At 51.0% G+C, this 22,707-nt stretch overlaps 4 protein-coding genes across 4 annotated transcripts; all 4 read right to left on the bottom strand.

Annotated features, from left to right (window-relative positions):
* Positions 1 to 226: 226 nt before the first annotated feature.
* On the bottom strand, positions 227 to 8,735 carry PCYB_032500 (hypothetical protein). Its single transcript, XM_004220921.1, has 9 exons — positions 7,393 to 8,735; positions 6,966 to 7,197; positions 6,788 to 6,931; positions 6,499 to 6,574; positions 5,754 to 6,445; positions 2,892 to 5,604; positions 2,715 to 2,783; positions 2,446 to 2,681; positions 227 to 2,364 (listed from the first exon to the last, which is right to left on the bottom strand). Exons 4-9 carry the CDS (start codon positions 6,572 to 6,574, stop codon positions 2,119 to 2,121), a joined length of 4,032 nt encoding a protein of 1,343 aa, XP_004220969.1. The 5' UTR covers positions 6,788 to 6,931; positions 6,966 to 7,197; positions 7,393 to 8,735; the 3' UTR covers positions 227 to 2,118.
* A 1,561-nt stretch (positions 8,736 to 10,296) lies between these two features.
* On the bottom strand, positions 10,297 to 11,233 carry PCYB_032490 (hypothetical protein; the record flags this gene model as incomplete). The annotated part of the gene is made up of 3 exons (XM_004220920.1): positions 10,297 to 10,482; positions 10,612 to 11,019; positions 11,168 to 11,233. 3 exons carry the CDS (start codon positions 11,231 to 11,233, stop codon positions 10,297 to 10,299), a joined length of 660 nt encoding a protein of 219 aa, XP_004220968.1.
* A 154-nt stretch (positions 11,234 to 11,387) lies between these two features.
* On the bottom strand, positions 11,388 to 13,304 carry PCYB_032480 (HAM1 domain containing protein; the record flags this gene model as incomplete). The annotated part of the gene is made up of 7 exons (XM_004220919.1): positions 11,388 to 11,426; positions 11,593 to 11,668; positions 11,919 to 11,959; positions 12,197 to 12,274; positions 12,428 to 12,488; positions 12,760 to 12,934; positions 13,208 to 13,304. 7 exons carry the CDS (start codon positions 13,302 to 13,304, stop codon positions 11,388 to 11,390), a joined length of 567 nt encoding a protein of 188 aa, XP_004220967.1.
* Positions 13,305 to 14,239: 935 nt separating this feature from the next.
* PCYB_032470 (hypothetical protein) lies at positions 14,240 to 21,602 on the bottom strand (the record flags this gene model as incomplete). Its single annotated transcript, XM_004220918.1, has 6 exons — positions 14,240 to 14,642; positions 14,891 to 20,186; positions 20,330 to 20,730; positions 20,912 to 20,970; positions 21,133 to 21,261; positions 21,510 to 21,602. The coding sequence occupies 6 exons, from the start codon at positions 21,600 to 21,602 to the stop codon at positions 14,240 to 14,242; spliced, it is 6,381 nt and encodes a 2,126-aa protein (XP_004220966.1).
* Between the last annotated feature and the right edge of the window lie 1,105 nt (positions 21,603 to 22,707).

Here is a 22,707-nt window from a genome sequence, read left to right as displayed (position 1 = left end):
GCCACTCACGACATGACAGACAGCGCAGGTTTCGCGGCGCACAAAAGAGGAGAATTAAGTAAAAAAGGAAAAAAAAGGGAAAAAAAAAAGGAAAAAAAAAGGAAACGGGGGGGGAAGAAGCGGAGGAAGAAGAAGAAGCAGACGTGAAGCGAGCGCAGAAGCAGAGCTAACAACCGGGGAGGGCTACTGCGCCTCCGTGCGGGCGCACGTGGCCCGTCTAGGCGACCGACTTGCTGGACTGCTCCGCGCTCGCGCCGCACAGGTGGCACCTCTGCGAGCAGGCAAAGTGATGTTCGTGTTCGCACTTGCTCAGCCACAGCGCGTCGCCACGGGGGGTGCAATCTTTGCAGTTCTCCGGAAGCGGTTCCTCCTGTTCTTGAAGACTGGGTTGACTCGGCTGACTCGGTCGATGCTGGGGCTGCGCCGAGCCCCCCCGCTTGCTACGCGCACACAACTTGGTGTTGAAGGGGTGCGTGTGGTCCACGTGGAAATCAACCACAAGCCCCTTCTTCCTCTCAAAGGTGTATACTTCTATTTGTCCCTTTATTCTCCTCTCCGACACGTGACAGTTGTTACTAAAGAGTGAGTACGTCTCTGTCATGTTTTTCAATAATGCAATGAGAGGAGGTCTCACAAGCTTCATTTGGAAATTTCGATACTTGGCTAAGAGCTTCTTGCAAATCCTTGCAGCATGTTGGTGTGAGGTTATGTTTATAACGAAGGAGACTACCTGATCGAAGAGGTAGCTAAAGAATGCTATCGCTTCTGGAAGGGGTGATGCTTCCTCCTCCGCCTCCTCCTCCTCTCTCTTTTCTGAAAATCGGAACTTTCGCGAAACTGTGCAATGTCTCTCGTCTCCTCCGAAGAGGAGGCACCCTTCACCACGCTGACTCTCCTGTACACCCCACCCCAACTGTTCGCAAACTCTGATGAAACCCCTCACACACTCGTTAACAATAAAAAACAGAACGTATTCGTTGATCCGGTCGCTTTGCAGTTTGTTCCTTCGCAGGACAAAGGTCAGCATGTATGTGTATAGGAATACGGCATTGTATTCTCGTGTGAGAAAGATGCGACATGCCTTCGCCAGGAGCGCTCTCTTTGCGTCTCCAACGGTACCCGCCCGCTTCGGCTTCTGAGCTGTACCCGTCCCGTTTGCATCCCCCGTGGGGCGGTTGCGCTGCGGCTTGCCCCCCCAGCGCGGCGTCTTCACGAAGTAGCTCCCCCACGCGCTCCTCTCCGCGGCGCTGTGCGCTCGGCCGAGCAGCTTGCCCAAAAAGGAGTCCCTCTCGGTGCCGCTCCCCGCTGACCCATCCTGCTGCGGCGGTTGCGGTTGCGGTTGCTGCCGTTGCTGCCGCTGCTCCCCCTGGTCAGCAGTGCCCCCCCCCCTTGGGAGGAGCAGCCTCCGAACGCTCCTCTTCAACGGCATGGCATACAAATCGTAGACATCGATTCGACTGCAAAATTTAACTGCGTATACATCCCCGTACGTCATGTCCTTCGGCACAAACCAATCTCCCTCTCGACAAAAGGCTTCCTTCAATTTTAAAATATTTTCCTTGATTAGATTAAGACACAGGTCGATGATATTTAGCAGCTTCCCCTGTCTCTCGTACAGATGCAGAAGCACATTCACGTTCCCATGGTGTTCAAACAGCTCCTTGTACTTCTCTACATTAGCATACTTAACGCACCTGTACACTTGATCCTTTTTGTATTTACAGAGGAGAGTTAGATAAGAATAAAAAATTTTTTTGTGGAGGTACCTTTGGATGTTGCTTGGCACACGAGCCTCGTGTAGAAGCAGATAATACACTCGCTGCTTCACCAAGTCTGAAAAATTTTGGCATCGAATCAGTGTCGTAGTGAACAGCTTACACAGACTCATCAGGTGTGTCTGCCCCCATCGACATTGGTTCTTCTGATCTCCCTTGCTCATGGCACTGTTGGTGATACTTCTGATTAACTCCTTCGGGGTTACTCCCCCACGGAGTAGTCTCACCGTCCGATTGTGAAAAAAGAAATAGTTTCTCAAAATATAATCCACGAGTATATCACTCATCACATCGACGTGTTCCAATACGTCAGCATAAAAGAGGTACCCACGTAGCCTTCTCTTCATTTTTTTCTCTTTAAAAAAAAAATATTTCCAAAAATATATTCCTCCATGCTTCTCCACTCCTTCCTTGTTCTGTAATGATCCAAGACAACGTCATATCGACCGAAGTGATTCAGGATGATCACATAGACTGGTTCGCACTTTCGCATCGAGCTGAAAAAGAGGATATATTTCAGCAGTTTCTCCACGTTCTTCCTGCGGAGTCGGTGATGAGCTGTCTTTGAGTGCACCTTTGGAGGACTCTCCTGTGAGTGGATCCTTGGGGGACTCCCCTCTGCGTGCACCTTTGGAGGGCTCCCCTCTGAGTGCACCTTTGGAGGACCCCCCTCCTCGCGCTTCTCCCCCCCAGGGGACCGCCCCCCCCGGTGCAACACCAACAGCTTCTTCACGTACAGCAGCAGGATATACCCGTAGTGCCTCCTGCAAAACTTCACGCAGAAAATATCTCCCTGCTTCTGCTCCTTGTTTGTCTTCCCCGCCCGAGGCGGCCCCCCTCCGGAAGGTACTCTCCCCGACGGCACGCTCCCTCCTGTTGATGTTCCCCCGGGTAGCACACTCCCTCCTGTTGACGTTCCCCTCGGGGATCTCCCCGCACTACTCCTGGAGCGCACCCTCTTAAACGCACAGCCGTCACCACGTCTCACAGGTCGTGTTACCCCCCCATGTGGGGCGCTCCAATGGTCCCTCTCCCCCGTCCTCTCCTCACCGCTACCTCCACCGCTAATTCCACCACTACCTCCGCCGCTATCTCCGCCGCTAACTCCGCCGCTACCTCCGCCGCTACCCCCGTCACCACCATGCTGGCGAAGCAGGCCAGGCACATCGACGCCGTACACCTCCCCCAACAGGTAGTCCACCAAGTTGCCCTGCGGAGAGGACGTCCCTTCAACGTTCTTCTTTATTTGACTCTCCCTTATGCGTAAGTTGGTCTCCTTCAAGCGAAAGGCTTCAAACAAGCGTTCCTCTCTCACGTGTGGTCTGATTTTTTTGAGGTAATTTTTATTCGCAAAGAGGAAACACCTCCTGGTGAGTTTCTCAAAGCGACGCCTTCCTGTGGTTGAGCTCATCCGACGCTCTTGACATCCCCCACAAGGCAATCGCAACAAAAAATTCACAAAATGAACCCCCATGAGATAGTCAAAGGAGTAATCGTCACAGCCACTCTGAAGGATGAAAAACAAAATCAACGAATACGTTATTGAGTTAGCCATTTCCTCCCTATGTTTGTTAATATAAAATAGTTGCAATGTAATCCACCTGACTATATTGGAGATATTTTTATGAACATGCATATGTCGTCCCTCTTCTTCAATTAAATGAACCAATCTCAAACACACCTCACTAACTTCGTTATACTGTCTGCATGTGTTGACAGCTAGAAGAACTTCTCCATAAATACAGACGCATGTCTCCTCTTCTAACAAATTTTGCATTAATGTCTTTTTCAAGTACATACGGTAATGGAGAAAAATTATGACCATGTGCAGGTAAAAATTACACAAATTACGAACCAAGAGGTTAATAACGTCGTAGTTGTTGATATAATCATATTGGAAGAAGCTCCGATTTAATAAATAAAAGGTGTCCTTTAATGATAGCTGAAGGAGTAGGAAGAAGCCGTTTTTGTCCAGGTTAAAATAATCGTTCATTTGTGTTCTCTGGGGGTCGTTTCTTCGTCGACAGGTGCCTTCGTCTCCGCTTCTTCTCCGTGGGGAGAGGAACTCCAGCGAGTTGCCCCCATCAGCACCGCTACCCACGCCGACGCCGCTACCCCCGCCAACGCCGCTACCCACGCCGACGCCGCTACCCCCGACAACGCTGCTAACCCCCACCCGGCTGTGGGTCCCATCGAGCAGGTACCGCCACAGCGACAGGATGGTCCGGTTCAACGTGCAGTGGTTCTCCCTCTCCACGCGAAAAGGAGAAAATATAAAAAAAATATTTCCATAATTCAAAATATCGTCGAACTGGTACTTTGCCTGCACGTTTGAGTGGCAACTCCTCAGAGTGATGCCCTCCTCCAAAGGAACTGCGAACCGGTTCAAGCTGATACTGAAGGGGACCTTAAACGTAACGGAAAAAACGTAATCGAAGAGAAAGTAGCAGTGATAAAAATTTCTGAACATGTACATGGGGAGGTAAATCGGTAGCTCATCACTCCTCAAGCTGTTGCATCTACAGAAGCTGTAGAAGAGGTTGCTTTTTTTTCTGATCAGATAGGAAATAAAAAACTCCGCTGTTGTGATTCTGTCCTCGTTATGTTTATTATAAATAAAGGCACTGAGATGAATCGGTAGATGTGAGATGATACCTTCTATTTCTCCCTCCAGACTTATGCTCTCAAAAAGGCGGAAGAACAGCTCTACTATGCACACGAAGGCATATATCCTTCGTATTTTCCTCGAGATGTTCTTCGCGCCCAGGTGGTGGCGGTACAGGTGCATATCCAAGTCTGCGCAGGGATCTTCGCCACGTTCACAGTCACGTTCATCGTAGGGATCTTCGCCACCTTCACAGTCACGTTCATCGCCACCTTCACCGCCACTCCCGTCAACACCTTCATCGCTACTATCGCCGCTTTCCCCCAAAGGGGAGAATACAACCTCGCTGAGAAGCTCCTCGTTTAGAAGCTCCCCATTCAGAAGCTTCCCATTCAGACGCTCCCCATTCGGACGCTCCTCGTTTAGAGGCTCCCCAACGAGGCTGCAAAAGAACAAAAACACGTCATAACATGAGTCATCGTACTCGGAGAATATCCTGTACAGCCGCTTGAAGTATTCAGTCAGACTAAACACAACCGAGTCGTGAGTTATTCCAATCCTCTTGCTCACGATGTATTCCTCGATGAGATGGAAATAAAAATTTTCTGCCGCTACCCCCCTTAGGAATTGAAAAATGCACTCATGTAGATCCATATGGAAATTGATACTAATCTCTATCCCGAGGAGACATAACTTCTGAAGCTCTCTGATGCAGTTACCTGAGATGACTCTCCCATCGATAAGTATTTGTCTACTTTCATGCTGGAGTTCCTCCCCTCCAGGGTTACCTTCCCCATGTGAAGTGATTCCCCCATGGGAGGAGAGTGGCCACTCGGTGCCGTTTTCTTCCTCATCGATGAACGATGCACCGTTTAATGCAACACTGACTGATTCTGACATGGATTGGTCCGCAGATGCGGAGAAGGTCGACTCGGATGATTGCCCCATTGCCTGCACGCTCTCTAAGACCTTGTTAGATGTATGGTTGCACCAGTTGTTGAACCCGTTTGAACCATTTCTTCTTTTCACTTCTTCATCCTCATCACACTGTCTGTCTTTCACCTGCACATGGTAGATGCTGTTGCGTGGATTACTCCCAAATTTGTTTCCGTTTTTTATTATATCGTTCATCCTTCTTTCGAACAGGAAGTAGATGAGTGGCTTCAGCTTGTCCCTTCTCTCGTCCTCGTCCACGGGCAGGTCCGTCAGCACGCAGCAGTTTCCCTGCGGGGGTGGCGGTGATGAGCAGCAGTGATGTGTAGCGGTGATACGCAGCGGTGATGCGCAGCGGTGGGGAGTCCTCCTCCTCTGTGAAGTCACCCCTCTGCGAAGTGACCCCCTCTGCGAAGTGACCCCCTCTCGCACACACTTACCCTGTACAAGTGCAGCATCAGAGCCAGGAGCAGGCCGTACCTGTGGTGGCTGAAAAGCAGGTAAATCAAATAAACCAGCGAGTTCACCACCACCAGGTCCACGCGCTCTCCGTCCAATACGTAGATGTAGAGGAGGTTAACGTAGAAGTGGGCGGCTCCCCCGGCAGCGCCCGCGCCGGTGGAACCAATGGGAGCAATGGAAGCATCACCAAGAGCCATGCCACCGTGAGAGGTATCCCCGTTCGTGGCACCCCCGTTCGTGGCACCCCCGTTCGTGGCATCTCCTTTGGGGGCACCTCCCTTTGTGGCACCTCCCTTCGTGGCACCCCCGTTGGTGGCATAAAAAATGCGCCTCGCCACTTCGTCATCCCTGTTGATCTTTATCAGCTTGACGTTCACCTTTATGGCATCCTCATAAACCTCGAACGTATTGCCCCCGTCATGTATTTTCCAGCACTTGGCATCCCTCACTCCTTTCTTAAAAAAAAAAACCAAACTAAACTCCTTCTTCACATACACCAGCTGGAATACGTGTAACTCCTTCTCTCCATAAGTCACCAAAATATTATCTCGAACGCTTCTCAAAAGCTGCACGGAGTGGTTAATCATAAATTGCTTCCGAACAGTAATGTGAGAGGAGTGCTCTAAGACGGTTATCTTCCTTCCGTAGGCTAGACAGAACAGGTTCTCCCCTTGGAGGGGGCACAAGAAAGGGATGCAATGCTTCTGTTGGGGAGTATCCAACCTGGTTGCCTCGGTAACAGGTGGATCATCCACTTGGGCAGCCTTCTGAGTAACCTCCGCACCAAGGATATCCCCATGTGAGTTAATCTGCAGAACGAAATGGACCTTCCCACTGCCCATTTGGTGAACGGAGACCTTGTTACTAAAAGAAAGGATAATCCACTCTCCACAAAACGATACACTTAAAATGCGTTGCCTAAAGTGGATGTCCTTAACGATAGTGAAGAGATCAGTCTTAAAAAGCTTGCTGTTCCGATGAAGAAAAAAGAGGTTAAAATGACTCACGTGAATCATCCTGTTCTCGCTACTGAGGTATGCTTCTCGTATTTCTTTCTCCTTCTGAAGGGGCTCACTCCTATGGAAATAACTTCCAGCAAATTTGGTCTGAATCGTTTCTTTTGTAAAAAATAATTGATATACAAATGAGCCTGTCTCTGTGCATATACATAAATGGTTTGATACGTTAACATGGATACTGTTAATTTTTTTCCACGAGGAGTCCCTAATGACATAAAAAGGGTATGCTTTCCAATCGAGCTCAATCCTTTTGCAGTTTCTTTCGAACCCACTGCATGTTAGATCGTCTAGAAATTGATTTAGTTTCTCTTCGTTCGTCGTTTTGCTCTCCTTGTCCTTAAAGAAAATAAACTCATTTAGGCTCAGCACCCGGTGACTGAACACGTGCACCTCGTCCTCCTTTCTTTGCAGACATACAAAGTGATTATTGCAGGTGAAGCGGCACGTGGGGGGGCTTCTTCCGCTGGGGGGGGGTCTCTGCGGGGGGGCTTCTCCACGTGGGGGGGACGCAGTAGCCACCCTCCCCGCGATCACTCCCCTCTCCGATCCACCAGCAGAACCATCCTCTGAGCAACCACCCCTCCCGTCAAACACGTACACACTATTGTAGCTCAAAATCTGCATGCACTTGTCGCTCCTCCTGTGACAGACAAGCTTACTTGCGTTCCTCAGCTTGGCGATGTTTGTCCTTCGTATGGTGCACTCCGTGTAGAGAAGGTTTGCGACGTCCTGTGCGGAGGCCACGCCCGTCTTTGCCCCTGCCTTTGCCTCTGCCCTTGTCTTTGCCTCTGTATTTGCTTCTGCCTCTTCCCCTGCCTCCATCGCATGTGTGTGAGGCATGCTGGATGCTTCACGACTCCTGTTCTGCTTTTCACCTCGCTGGCTTCCCCCCCTCGCACGCTCGTAGAGGTACCTGTAGACCACGTTCCTCATGCGCGTCTTTATCTTCGTCAGGCGGTACTTGTCCCGCTTCAGAAACGCGTGCAGCTCCCCTGCGCTTAGGTTGAGTGCGCGCCGATCCAGTAGGTTGCGCCTCCTCACCGCACTGTGTTGCTTAACCTCCCCACTCTGCTGCTTAACCTCCCCACTCTGCTGCTTCGCCTCCCCACTCTGCTGCTTAACCTCCCCACTCTGCTGCTTAACCTCCCCACTCTGCTGCTTCACCCCCCCACTTGGCTGTTCGTCCCCCTCCGCCTCGCTCAACAGCCAGTCCTCTCCCCCCCCGGCGTCCCTGTTAATTATTTCGTCGGCCTTACTGTAGACGATTCTTTTTTCTCTTTCGTCGAGGCTTTCTTCTCCCAGGGGCTCCTCCTCACCTGCTCTGTCGTCACCACGCTGGGATGCATCATTACTTGGGCAGTCCCCACCACGCAGGAAGGAGTCATAACTTTGGCCTACCCCACCACGCAGGAAGGAGTCATAACTTGGACCTACCCCAACACGCCGGTCCATTTCTCCCTCTTCGCGGTCTTCGTCGCTCGATGCTGCACCCCCTTCATCATGGTGCACCCCCCATAGATCATCTGAACTCCCTCGGGTTGACTTCCACGGCGCGTCCTCACTTCCGTAGCTTCGGCGCAGGTAAGAAGCAGGACCATCATCCTGTCCTTCTCCCTCCCGTGAGATATTTTTTCCTATGTTGGTGACATCACATGGTGAATCAGTCACCCTAGGGGTGATGTCTGCCCTTTCCTTATCCGGGGGGGTAAAAAATCTTTTCATTAGCCCCCCGTGTGGATGAGGCAGTTGAGTAATCACTTTGTATGTAGGTTCGTCATTCGAGTGGTCCCCTTGAGATACCCTTCTAACCTGTTGCAGTTCTCGCCTGGGGGATGCTCGGTCGATCCCTTCCTTCGTCCTCTCCCATACAGTTGCCATTTCCATCGCAGCCTCCGTCTCTCCTTTATCATTTTGGTTGAAGTTCCCCACTTGGTTTTTCATCCTGCCTGCACATGTGCCGTTTGAAATATTTTTCTCCTTCCCCTAGGGAAGCATACCTTTGGAAATAAATTCCATAAATTACCTCCCTGAGATTGCTCTCCACAGTTGGAACTTCCTACTTGGAAACTCCCCTCCTCTGCAACACTTCTCGAAAAATAAAAAAAGGGTGTCTCTTTCCTGCTCACTTCGTTGAGGGTGTTCCCTCACAGTGGTCATTCCTTTTTTTTTTTTTTTTTTTTTTTTTCCTTGTTGCTTTTCACCTGCACGTGTTCATACATAATTGGATGACGTGTTACCAGCCCAAAGGAGCTCTCACTTGGAGGGGGGAAAAAAAAAAGAGCATACCAGTTTGGGATATCACTGGGAGGGAAGCGGGACACACTTCAAAAGGTTGTCAAATCAGCGTGGGGCAATTCATTTATGTACTGTTGCGCGCCACTCCGTTCCTCCTCCTCCAATCATCCTTTTTTTTACAACAATTTTGAGCAGCTCGGGTAGTTATCATCACCCCGAGGGGGGAGGCCACAAATGGGGAGTACCACGTTAAGCCCCGCCTGAATGGCAATCACAGTTTGCTTCGAATTGTTTTGATTATTTTGTTTGCTATGTTTTTCCATCTCGAATAGGGCACACATGTGAGCTGAGGAAGGGTCGCTCCATGGCAGTGGTCACCCAGTTGCTGTGCCTGCCCTGCTGTCCTGCCCGCCCCGATGTGCTTGTTTGACCACCGCTGCGCACTGCCCCTCGCATGTACCCACTTCTGGCTGCTGCTCCTCTCAAGGACTTCTCCCATTGGCCGCACCGCACAGAGGGACCCACGCAGCAGGATAGAGATACGACCCACCGACATTTCGACCCAATTTGAGAAGTGATGAAGCAATCGGTGTGATGAGCGCGATCGGAGTGATGGGCGCGATGAAGCGATCTGTTTGCAGTCCCCTGACAAGTCCAGGGAGAGGAGGTCCAAAAGAAAAGAAAAAATATACGAAGAGGGACAAATCAACATAATGAGAGAGCCCCCCCTGCATGGATGTAATTCAAATTTCTCCCAGTTGGGGAAAGACCGTTTGCTCTCTTTTCGCCTGACCTGTTCAGGTGAATACACCACCCAACACATGCCATGAAGGGGCAACTGCGCAGGGGTAGGTATATCTGTACCCAACGAAAAATACAGTCTGTACATCTCTGGGGGAGTTATCCTCTAGTAGGAGACCTCCCCCCCCCAAAAAAAAAGGTGCAGACCTACGTCACAAAGTCCATATTGGTTGGTTAATGACATGCGAGTTACTCGCGAATCGTTCATGGGAGGGGTATGTCCCTTGAGACACCGCGCATTCGTATACATGCTCATCAAATTGGGAGGGTAGAGGTCCTTTTCTTTGCATCTTTGGTTGGGGAGACACAGAAGGGGGCTGCTCGAGGAGCGGCTTCTTTGGGGGGCGCGTCCCCACTGTGCGAGGTGCAGCAGCCCGTTTCAGAGGCAGCCCGTTTCAGAAGCAACCCCTTTCAGAAGTAGCTCCTCTCAGAAGCAACCCCTCTCAGAGGCAGCCCGTCGCCCCCTTCATCCCTTCTCCTTGGACCCATGCAACGCACCACTCGCGCTGCACATTCGCCGGTACAACTGCCTCTGCATTTTATGATAATCGACTCGCTCCAATTGCTCCTTCCTTTCTAGACTCATCGCCTCGGCGTTCCCCTTGTCGATTCGTTTTACCAGAAGGAGATTTTCTCTGCATTTGTCGAACTCCTGAGGTGGTGGAAATGAGGAAGCAGGGACGGTGGAGTGTAGAAAGAGGTCGAAAGGACAACATGTAACGAGCAGATACGCAAAGATCTGATCCGTAAGAGAGGGTGCCCCCTCCTCTACGCAGCTCACCTGCAGCATCAGATAGGAATACGCCCTACGCAGAAAAAGTTTCACCAGCGTGTCTCTCCTGAGCATGCATGTGCCCTCTTCTCGCTCCCTTCCTAGTGAGGCCGCCTCCTCCGTACAGGTTGGGAGGGTTACGGCGGGCATGGGAGTCACAGGGGTCTCCTTCGCCTGCTTAAGGTCCACCTCGTAGCGACTGAGCACTCCGTCCAGGTCGATCACACCCTCCAAAATAATATCACATTGGTTAATGCACTCATGGAATTCTCCTTTTTTAAAATGGTAAAGGGATATGTTGAGACGCAAGCTGAGTTGCATGTCTGTGTTTTTCTTCGTTGGGAATCCCCTCATGGAATACTTGATGCACTCCTTCAGTGCCTGTCTCCAAAGGGCGTTCGCCTCCTCCGCCTCGCCCTTGCGTGGGGGGTAGGTGGGCGCATGTGTGGATACCCATGTCTACACAAGGGGGTGCGTCTGAACGAGCAAGCACACGCAGCAGAACGAGCAAACACACGCAGCCGAACGTGCAAACACACGCCGCGGGACGTGTGGACCTACTTACCTTGGCCCACTTCGCATTAGCCTCCTTCTTCAGCTCCTCGGGGTCCTGGTCCTCCGTCAGGTACATCACTTTCCGTCTTAAAAAGGTATACACGAATGGTTGCCTGCCTTCGCGATGGGATCCATGCAGCGCTGTGTAGCTTTCTCTCAATGGTCGCTACGTGGACTGTCCACAGTTCCAACTCAGGGAGACGCTGAGCTTGGGGAAGGACGGAGGAAAGCTACGCGCTCTGCTTGTTCAATTCCTCCAGCAGGAAGGCCTAACGGGGGGGAACGCGAAAAAGAAGGGAAGGGTGCGAACTGATGCGGAGCGAAAGAAGCCAAGTTGGCGTGCTGCTCCGGCGGACAATACAGAGACGCGCGTCTCCATTCTGGAGCGTTTCTCCTTTGCCCCTCTCTGCTGATGCTCCTCCCTGTGGGACCCACCTTCAGCTGCAGGAAGGCCTTGAAACGCGGGGAGGATCCCTTCTTCTCGTCGAAGGTCATTTCGCTGAACGTTTTGCTGCAGTTCTCAGGGGAAAATATATTGTCCCTGTGGGCGCCACGCGAAGGGGTGAGGGAAGTGAAGTGAGTGACGTGAGGGAGTGAGGGAAGCGGTGTAAAGCAAGAGGAACGGAACATGCAAAATGGGAAAAATGGGCGAAAGGCGCGAAATTGACGAAAAATCCAAAATTGGCGAAAAATCCCAAATGGGCGAAGCGTGCATGACCCTGCGGCGGGACCAAACAAACATCGACGTGTGTGTAACCTACCAGCCGAAGTCAGTCGACCCTCGGGGACCGGCAATTCGTCCCTTAAAAAAAAAAAAAAAAGAATCCCATCATGTGTTAGTGTCGGAGAAGGGAAAAGGGAGGAACCAACGGTTACACCCTTCTTTTATTTTATTTTTTATTTTATATTTTATTTTTTTTCTCATCGCATGGATAACTGCTGGGGGGCCAAGTGGCTGGGTTCCTTGAGGACAGCTCGTTGGAGAATAGAAACGTCCAATAGATATGCCCCCTAGAAATGGCCAGGGGAATGACGTTACCTGAGTGACGCCCTCGAAGGAGTGCACCTCCTTCCCGTCGTACACGGAGTACACGCAGATCGCGTGGCACTTGTCATTCTGCGGGAAGGCAAAGCGGCGAGGTGGAGCGGCCAGGCAAAGCGGCGAATGGGGGGAGAGAAAGCCACAGACAGGGCATATCCCACACGGCCACTTAGCAGCCAACGTGGGGACCCTCACTGATCTGTCACCCCGCGCGGGTGGTGGACTCACCTGCAGTTTCGTGGCCACGTTTACGATTCCTTGCGAGCCCAAACTTTTTTGCATCCACTTGCTGAAATGGGGAGGGGAAAGCAGTGCGGTCATTGTTTCGCAGTAAGGGCTTACTGAAGGCTCACCCCGGGGGGGGGGAAAGCGACTGCCACGCAGGAGTAGCAGCAGGAGAAGGAGCAGACGCAGCAGAAGAAGCAGCAGAAGAAGCAGCAGAAGAAGAAGCTGAAGAAGAAGCAGAAGAAGCAGACATAGCTGGAGTAGCGCCAGCACTTCTCCCCTTTAGCTAATAAACGCGCACGCATGGTCGCTCGTCTCGCCACTCCACAACGTACATGTATGGGCCCGGAAAAGAACCCAAGCAATCCATATAGAGTCCTGTGTCGTCGGTAATGACAAGCATCCTTCTTGCTTGACTCTCCCCTGAGACATCACTGCTCAGGATTTCATGAGCACTCTTGGCCTTGTACTCGTTTATCTTTACGATATCGTTAGACTGCATCTCGATCACTGAGAGGGGGGTAGGGCAGGCAGAAGGGGAAAGGAGGTGTGTCTGCACAGTTGAGCAGTTCAGCAGTTAAGCAGTTGGGTGGGGAGGTGACTCCGCGTTTGTAACTCCGCGTTTGTAACTCCGCGTTTGTAACTCCACGTTTGTAACTCTACGTTTACGTGTGGGGGGAGAGGCTCTCTTCTCCTTCACACGGAGATGGCGAACCACTCCCTCCGCGAGGTAATAATGAGGGACAGCCCTGCCAGCCCCTTCGCAACACGCTCCCTACTTACAGTCAATGTCGGCGAAGTGAACCTCCAACTCTCCATTCATGTGCCGCTGGAACTCCATTCTTTTGTTTTTGTTGCCCGTGACGAGGTAGATCTCCATGTTGGCGAAGCAGTGAGAAGCGGTCACCTGGTAGAAGCGGCCAACAGGTAGAAGCCGCCAACAGGTAGAAGCGGCCAACAGGTAGAAGCGGCCAACAGGTAGAAGCGGCCAACAGGTAGAAGCGGCCAGCAGGTAGAAGCGGTCAGCAGGTAGAAGCGGTCACCTGGTAGAAGCCGCCAACAGGTAGAAGCGGATCGGGTCGGGGCAGCACCCGTTGCACGAATGGCCCACCCAAGAGAGAGGTACGAAACGGAGAGCAGCGCAATTGCCGGTGGGTGACCAGTTAGTAATAGGGAAGGAGAAGCAGAGCACTCAGAAGGAGAAGCAGAGCAATCAGAAGGAGAAGCAGAGAACTCAGAAGGAGAAGCAGAGCACTCAGAAGGAGAAGCAGAGCAATCAAAAGGAACACCACCTGATGACCACCTTGGAAAAAAAAAAAAAAAAATGACGCAGTTCAACTCTGCTTTGTGGCGGAGAAAAGGAGGAGCACCGGAACGCTACCTCCAAAAGAGCAGCAAAGCAACCCAACCCCGCTTGGTATGTTCCACTAAAGGACTGAACGACCTGTGAGAACAGCAAACCCTATATCTTCACTGATTCGGCTCAACTGCATACTCGCGTAACGTTTGTACTTTTTAAAGTAAAAAAAAATAAAAAAAATAAAAAAAAAAAAAAAATAAAAAAAAAAAAAAAAAATAAAAAATAAAAAATAAAAAAACACACAACTCGGTACGATACAGTTCTTCACAATGATACGTACAGTCGCGTTACATATGTTACAGAGCGGACAAAAAAAAGGAAAAAAAAAAAAGGTTGACGTGAAATGCCTCGTCACCCCTGCATGTCATCAGGGGAGGAGGAACACAACGGATAGGGATTTCGGAAAACTACATCCCGGAGTGCCGCTAACTTGAGAAGAAGGGTGCTGCCTCCCCTCAGTAGTCGTTTTCGTCAAGGAGCTCTGAGAAGTGACTGATGTTGGAGATGGTCTGCTTGGCGGAGGCCTGACACTCCTCACTAATGCTGTGCTTATACAACAAGTAGTTCTTAAGTCTGAGTGTATTAAGATAAACGATATAGATGTAATGGAACATGAACCAGGAGTTATACAGTACGAGGAGTAAGACCTTCTGCTCTCTTTTAAATCTCTTTTTGATCTGATTGTTATGCTTATACATATCGGTGACCAAGAGTCTCAGTTCCTCCTTCTTTTGGTTTTTCTCCTTCTCCTTTTTGTCTAGCTTTTTCTTATGCAACGCGATTTCCTTTTGCTTCTCCTTCTTCTCGCTTTCCACCAGCTTCACTTCTTCGTTCAGCAGGTTTACCTTGTCGTCCCATCTGCGGGTGGTGAGGTTGGGCAGTGGTGAGGTTGGGCAGTGGTGAGGTTAGGCAGTGATGAGGTTAGGCAGTGATGAGGTTAGGCAGTGATGAGGTTAGGCAGTGGAGAGGTTACGTGGAGAGGTTGCGTGGTGAGGTTGGGCAGGGTTGACGGTGCGCGGAGGCGTTACAACTGCGGCGGCAGAGTCACGCAAGCACGCCACTCTCGCCGCTCCCGCTTCTCCCACCGCTCTCTCCGAATGACTTACTCCCGGATGGCCTTGTAAATGGACTCCGACTTCTTCACCATGGAGCTCGTGTTAATGGATGCGATCTGCTGGGTCACCTTGACATACTGCTTCTTGTGCATCTCGATTTGCATGTTGCATTTATTGAGCAGCGTGTTGTATTTGTGTATATTTTTATACACCTGGTTGTTCTCACTAGACATGACACTCTCGAGCTCTCTCTTCCTGGCTTTGACGATTTGAAGCAACTGCTCGAAGACCTCTCTCGTGAGGGAGTGGCTGTCGATGATTACTTCCTCCGGTTGGACCCTCTTTACTTCTCTGTTCTTAAAGCTGTTGTACTCGTTGATTTTCTCCTTCAGCTCTGCGTCCTCCTCATCACTCGACACGAATTCAGTGTCTGCGAAGTCTTCAAGTTCGTCTACATTAGGTTGGTCCTCCTCTCCCAGGCTCCTCCCCTCCATGTTCCTCCTCTCCGGGTTGGGCATCGCATGCATGTCGTGGAACTCGCTCGTCAGTCCATCCGCCCCCTCGTCGTCGTCCTCGTCATAGGTATGCTCGCTCCTGCCCGGGAGTCCCTGCCTGCGCAGCTGTTCCCTCGCTAGGTCGTTGTACCTGGCGCCCTCCCCCCGCAGCCGGTTGGGCGCGCCGTGGAGGCTGCTGCTGCCCAGCGCCAGGAACTCGCCTCGCTCAGCGCGGTCAGCGCGCTCAACGCGGTCAACACCGCCGACCCGGTCAACACGGTCAACACGGTCAATACCGCTCACACCGCTCACTGCGCTCACCCCGCTGCCGGGGGGCGCCTGCCCGTAACGCAACGCCCCCATGTGGTCCTCGTCGTCGTAGAGCGCACTCATCGGCAGCGCGCCACCCCTCCTCCTGCTCGCCGGCCCGTCCAACTCGCTCCCCTCATGAGGGTAAAGCGAGTCTTCCTCATCGCTTCCGAGGGCGCGGCCCCTGTTCTGTTGGGATGTCTTTTCCGCCTTCCTTCGGTCGAATCGCTTCGCAGTCGCGCGGCCCACCTCGCTGTCGCTGCTGTGCAGTGAGTTCGCATTCATGCCGTTCATGCCGTTCATGCCGCTCATGCCACCCATGCCGCTCACGCCGCTCATTCCACCCATGCCGCTCATACCACCCATGCCGCTCACGCCGCTCATACCGCTCATGCCACTCATCATACCTCCCGCGTGCTGGCCCCTCTGCAAAAACGTGGCGCCCCGAGACAATCGTCTCCCATCACGAGGGTCGTAGTAAGCATAGTCCTCCTCCTCACCCATCAATTCACTAGACTGCGCAAGGTTGAAGATATTTTTCTTTTCCCCAGGAGAACCACCCCTGTCTCGATTTACAATAAGTAGCGTTTTCTCACTCAGGGAATTCTGATTCAAGCTACTCAGACAGTTGGAACGAGCAATAAAATAAGGCAAATTGTCATTGTGCACCGTGATGTTAAGCACGTCACCTAGGAGCTTCACCAAAATCAAGTCGCTACAGATAAGGTAGCTCAGTTCACTCACGATGAGATTTACATTCTTCTCGAATTCATTAAAAAGGAGTTCCAAGTTTGCAATCGATGTATTCAGGTATTTCAATTTGCTACTAACTGTGTTGAAGTCATCGAGACAGAACTTATTGAGGAGAATCAAAAGGGAGATTTTTTTTTTATCCTTCTTGTACAGAGCTACATTTCTTTTAATATTATTCACCTCCTCATAAAGGCATTTTTTTATAGAGGGGCTTTCCTCAATCATTTTTTCGACATGAATTAATTTCTTCCTATAATTACACACGTTGGTATGTACTACTTTATGATTCCTCGCCGTTTTTCTTCGTCTCTTGTCTATCTCTTCCAACTCCTCCACCAGTTTATTCATCACTCCCATCTGCTTGTTCGTCTCGTATTGTAAATTAACGTATTCATTATACGTTACATTCACATACTCGTATTTTTCTTTCAAGCTGTATATATCCCTTCGTAGTTGTTCCCTCTGTTGTACCTTCCTATTCAACGCCTCTAACAGGAATTGCACATCTATCTGCCTCAGCTTCCTCCTCAGGTTACTATACAGCTCCACAATTAAGTTATTTAGTAAGCCAAGTTTCCTCAGATTCGTCACATAACGGAACACGTAATCCATGTGGTCATATATTTGCGACGGTTCGTATGGCACACATTGGTAGTTGTTTTTTTTCTCCTCTGTGATGGTTTCGTACTGTACCAGGGCGTCTCCTCCAGGCGATGCGGCTGCTACTCCTGGGGGGGCTTCCACTGTTGGTGACGCTTCTACACCCGCTACGGATGTCACACCTCCCACCGCTGCTCCGTGGGTTCTCCTCTCCCCTTCGATTCCTCGTCCCAATTTTGGGTGGCTGCTCATCCGGTCCTTCTCCTCGTCCCCCTCACAATCGCTCACGCCATCGCCTCTTCGCCGGCTCACGCCATCTCCCCTTCGCAGGCTCATGCCATCACCTCTCCCCACACTCATGTCCCTCCCAGTAGCCCTTCCGCTTCGCCCCTTCCGCCCCTTCCGCGCCTGCCTATGCTTCTTCCTCCTGCTGACGCGGTCGCCACTCCCCCCGCCGACGTTCCTCCGCATGTCCAAAAAGGACACCATATTTATCATCTCCGTTTGCCTGATCTTGAAGTTATTCAGATTCACCAAGTGCCTGTGCTCCTCAACGAATTTCTTCACATGCTGCAGGATGTTGTCGTAAAAAGACGTCTCTCTAAACAGGTACCTCAGCAGAGTGCTCACAATTTCGAACCTATATATGTAATCGTAATAATCTCCCTCGACGCTACACACAAAGTTCTTGTTGTTCTTCTTCGCCAACATGACGTCTGGGCTTACCACCACGCAGATGTCCTCTCCTTCTAGCGGCTGTCCTGCTTGCGGTGCTCCTCCTGCTTGCGGTGGCCCTCCTCCTAGCGGCTGCCCTCCTACGGGCTGCCTCCCTACCTTCTCGCTCGGGGCGAACTCTCCCTGATTCACCTCTTGAATGGGCATTGCCGTTCCTGACCCCTCGATGTGAAAACTATTGTTAGTGCTCGCACCCATCCCGTCCTCACTACACACCTTCAGGTACCCACCACTGCTACCTCCTCCCCCTGGGGTAACGGACGTACACGCCACCATCTCGCTGATATTAGGTACGTATGACAAAATCAGACATGCATACACTCGGATTTTTTCATTATCTAAATTGGCACACTTAAATATACTTTGCACCATATTTTCGTTGCACAGAATCAACAGAATTTGCTCGTTTATTCTCCTAATCCTTTTTACGTATTTTTTTCTGGCATCTCTTAGCGATCTGATGTCCTCCTTTATCGCTTCCACTTCATCCGATTCCTTCGTCGCCGTGTGTTCTTTCCCCTTCTCTTCCTCCACCTCCCCTTTCCCCACCTCCGCTTTCTTCTCACATGAGGCAGTTCCAGGCTTATCCCTCTTCATACCTCCGCTACTATCACCTCTGTTCCTTCGCGGGCCTCCCTTCCTACTATGCTCCCCCCCCTCTAGGTACTCCATTTCGTCTTTGATGCTGCCCGAATCGACGCTGAAATCTTCTTCGTACGTCAAGTCCTTCACGGCGTTCATGCCGACGTCGATTGGGGGCACCCGCCTCTCTCCCCCCACGCGCTTGTCCCCCACGTGCTTCTCCCCCACGGGGCTCTCGCCCGGGCCGTCCTCCTTCTCGCCGCCACTACTCCAATCGCTCGAAAACGAATACAACGACGAGACGCACGAGCTGGCCGTGGAGGCCGTGTCCTCCGCCTCGCCCTTCTCCGCGGGTCCCCTTCTCGCCTGCGTGTGCTCCCGCCCTAACCGATGCCCTGCGTCGTCCCCCTCACCACGGAGAGTGTCATCCATGCCATCGTTGCTATCTGAGCCATCCGTCTCGTCCGTACCGAGCGTCCCATCTGTGTCACCATCATCCTCATCGCCATCCACGTCCAAGTCATCCCCTTCACTCGGTTCCTCGTCGTTTTCCCCCTCGAGGTCACTCACCCCATCCGTGCCCCCCTGCTCGCTCCTCCCAGAAGTGAATCCCTGGTGGTTTATATCCCTCCCCGTGTTAGCACCTCGTCTTTTCCTTCGTCTCCTTCCTTTCCTTGGGGATGCATCCCTCCCTGCGGGATAATCATACGGAACGTACTCCCGCTTGTACACACAGTCCTCGTCCACACTCTCAATGTCGTAGTTGTAAACCCGCTGAGTCTCTTCCCTTTGTTCCTCACGTTGGTGGGAAGACTCTGCAACCTTCGTAGTAGTATCTCCTTGAGGTCGACGCACACCAGTATTCCCCTTATCCTTAAGCATAAGCATGGCACGCTCCTTCTTCTCCCTCCTCCTGCGCAGCCTCTCCACCCTCAGCTGCTGCTTCTTCAGTTTTAACTTTAGTTCCTTTATCCTCATCCTGTGCTTGTAGTTCCTCTTTAGGAGAAAAAATTCGCTGACCCCAATATTTATTATAAACAGGATGAACTGCAGAATGATGTCGTTGTTTGAGAAATCCGCGTGCTTCACCTTTTGCTCGTAGAAGGGGTCCTTCTCCAGGGGGTCGCCCCCGCGGGCGGCATCGTCAGCGTAGCCAGCATGGTCTGCACAGCCAGCGTAGCCAGCATCGTCAGCATCGTCAGCGTAGCCAGCATCGTCAGCATAGCCAACACCGCTAACACTGCCAACACCGCTAACACTGCCAACACCGCCAACACCGCCAACACCGCCAACGCCGCCAAGGCCCCCTCCCAGGCCGATCTGGCGGACGACCGTCTTCTCCCTCAAAAGGGACACCAAAATGCTGTTCAGCAAACTGATATTTTTTTTACTGCAAATAATTTCAATAAGCTGATAATCCACGTCCTTCAAATTTTGGATCTCCTTCTGTATCAACAGGATGGACATCTTGGTCTTCTGCACCACCTCCTCGTCGTTAATTTTATTATTCATCAGTAAGAGAGACAAAATAATGCAACATATCACCTGAACGTTAATATTATTACTGTCATACATATAACCGAGGATTGTAATTCCTTTGTTGGACTTATTTTTTACGGTGAAGTAATTTTGAATAGCGTTGAGATGGATAGATGACAGTAGCAACAACGACATCAGAATATACACGTTGAAGGTTATGTTATCCGATTTACTCTCCTTCTTTCTTTTTCTCCTACTCAGGATGCTAAAAATGGAAAATATTTCCTTAAAATTATACACTTGTAAGTACTCCAGGAATACGTCATTTTTTTTATCCACTATTCTTAGGATCGTTTCCGAGGCGGTCTTCAGCAACACCTCGTTGATGTTGTCACCTGCGGGGGGTAGTGGTAGGGGTGCGCGCATACGTTAGGGGGGGAGCAGCCAGGAGAGCAGCCTAGACTGCCGCTTCTTATGTGCCGCTTCTGGACTGTGCTTCTAAACTGCCGCTCAGCCTCATCGGCACAGTCGAGCTTACCGCACAAATTGTCGTATATAATCTCGAAGGCAAATTTCATAAGAGGGACGTTAAGGAGGTTCTCAGGTGTCTTGGTGTAGGTCAAGTGATGAAGAAAAATATTGAGAATAAAAAACTTGATTTCGTTATTCAGCTGGAGGTTCTTCTTCAGATGAAACAGGAAATTAATTATATCACACTCGGCACTCTTCAACGTGTTGCTCCTGGACAGGAATAATATGTAGTTGATTTTCTTCAGTAATTTTTGCAGATTGACTAGGTCTGTCATTTGGGTACACATAAGCTTGAACAGGCACTTGGTGGTGTTATCTAGGCAGAGGAAGTCGTAGAACCGATCGCACAGGTACACGTTCTTGTGGTTCGAAATGCGTTTCAGGAACAGCTCCAGCTGATGTCTCCTCCTGGGGGGGGTAGCGGTGAAGGGGAGAAGCAGTAAAGAGGGGAAGCAGTAAAGAGGGGAAGCAGTAAAGAGGAGAAGCAGTAAAGAGGGGAAGCAGTAAAGAGGAGAAGCAGTAAAGAGGAGAAGCAGTAAAGAGGAGATGCGGTGCCCTCCTCTGAGTGCATCCCTCCATGCAGTCTTACTCCTCCACAAAATTGTAATTCAGTCGGCCGAACACCTTCTTTGACGGCAAAACGGAGATCTGATGGGGGAAAAAAAAAAAGATTGCAAAAATTACATGACCACTCATGGAAGGAAGCTCTCCTCTGATGGTAACTTATCGGGAAGGAAGCTCTCCTCTGATGGTAAATCATCCGGAAGGGAAGCATCCCCCATGGGGTATCACCCCCGATCGACGACGTACCTTCTCCAAATACTCGCTAAACTTGTCCAATAATTCATTTTTCAGCTGCTCGTAAAAAGTGACGAATTCTGAAAATCTCTTCTTCAGCACCTTCTGGCTGTTCAGCGCTTTGAACTCGAGCACGTACTCCTGCGGGGGGGACAGGACAGGACGGGGCGAGTGGATTGAGTGGTAAGCTAATCGGGAGGTGAGTGGATTCAGCGGTGAGTTGCACCGGGTGGACGGCACAGACGCGGAGAAGCGTGCCTCCACACACCACGCAACTCCACGCACCACGCAACTCCACGCAACCTCACACACCATGCAACTCCACGCAACCTCACGCAACTCCACACGCGTGCACGCTTAGCACGCCTCTTCTCCCTGCGCTAACTTACCGTGTAGCTGTAGAAGCGCCTATTCACGTCGTTCGTCCTGATAATATTTATGATTAGGTTATCCTTGAACTCGTACTCCGTGTGGCCCTCCATCGTGCCCGTCGGTTGAGCGCTCATCCGTTCGTCCGTTCGTCCGTTCGTCCGTTTTTACAGGTCCTACTCGGTTTTACTAGGTCGTGCTATGTTTTGCTAGGTCCTACTGGGCTTCTCCAGATCATACGCGCCTTCTCTATATCCTAACGAGTCCGTCCCGTCTGGTGCAGCCCGCGGCCCCTTTCTCCTTTTCGCTGCTGGGTGGGCCTCTCCCCTACAGTCATGTTAATGCGCTCAAACGGGCGACACCAATGTGGGCTCCACTGCGCCTGCACCTGTTCGTGCAAATGGGAGAAGCTGACCTGTTCGTGCAAATGGGAGAAGCTGACCTGTTCATTTGGGGGCTCCTTCCCCCTTGCGTTATGAAAGCGCGATTAAACGCTAATGAAGCTTGTCTCGCCTGGCTGCTTGGATTCAACCAATCTACTCCCCTTCCCTAACGGGAATGCAGTTACATACACCCGTGCTTTTATGTTAAGAAACAACTGCGCGTTCCTCACCGCATGGGCAAACAGGGCAGCCACGTACACTCCTCGTGCCTGTCCTCAGAAAAAAAAGGGGCACCAATCACTGGAGGAATGCAAAAGTGAGAGAAGTGCAAACGTCGGAGAAATGCAAACGTCGGAGGAACGGAGAAAACAGCCAAAGAGCCATAAATCACATGTACGCCATTTGGGCAGACAAAAAAGACATGAACGTGGGGGGGAAGGACATGCGCGATGAAGCGGGGAAAGCCCTCTAGAGAAGCGCAACCGTGTGGCAGAACTCTCCCAAGAAGGTCACATCCAAATCAATCGCTCACGCAAAGCAGCGCGATGTACTTTTCTCTCTTCCTTTCTATCAAGGTGGAATTAAAAAAAAAAAAATATGAACATGGTCAGGCGATAAATGGGTCCCCAAACCAAAAAAAAAAGTAGGAAAAAAAGCTAGGAAAAAAAAAGTAGGAAAAAAAAGCTAGGAAAAAAAAGGTAGGAAAAAATGGCGGATGAAACAGAGTCAACGCCAACGCAAAAGTCACCCACATATGATACGACATGCGTTGGGGGCTACCTTCTCATGCACGTTGGCAGGGAAGCATAACACTTTGGTATTCATACAATGGGAT

This window comes from Plasmodium cynomolgi, chromosome 3 (genome assembly GCF_000321355.1).
Source record: "Plasmodium cynomolgi strain B DNA, chromosome 3, whole genome shotgun sequence".
Taxonomy (NCBI): domain Eukaryota; phylum Apicomplexa; class Aconoidasida; order Haemosporida; family Plasmodiidae; genus Plasmodium; species Plasmodium cynomolgi.
This window is presented reverse-complemented; position numbering and strand designations above follow the sequence as displayed.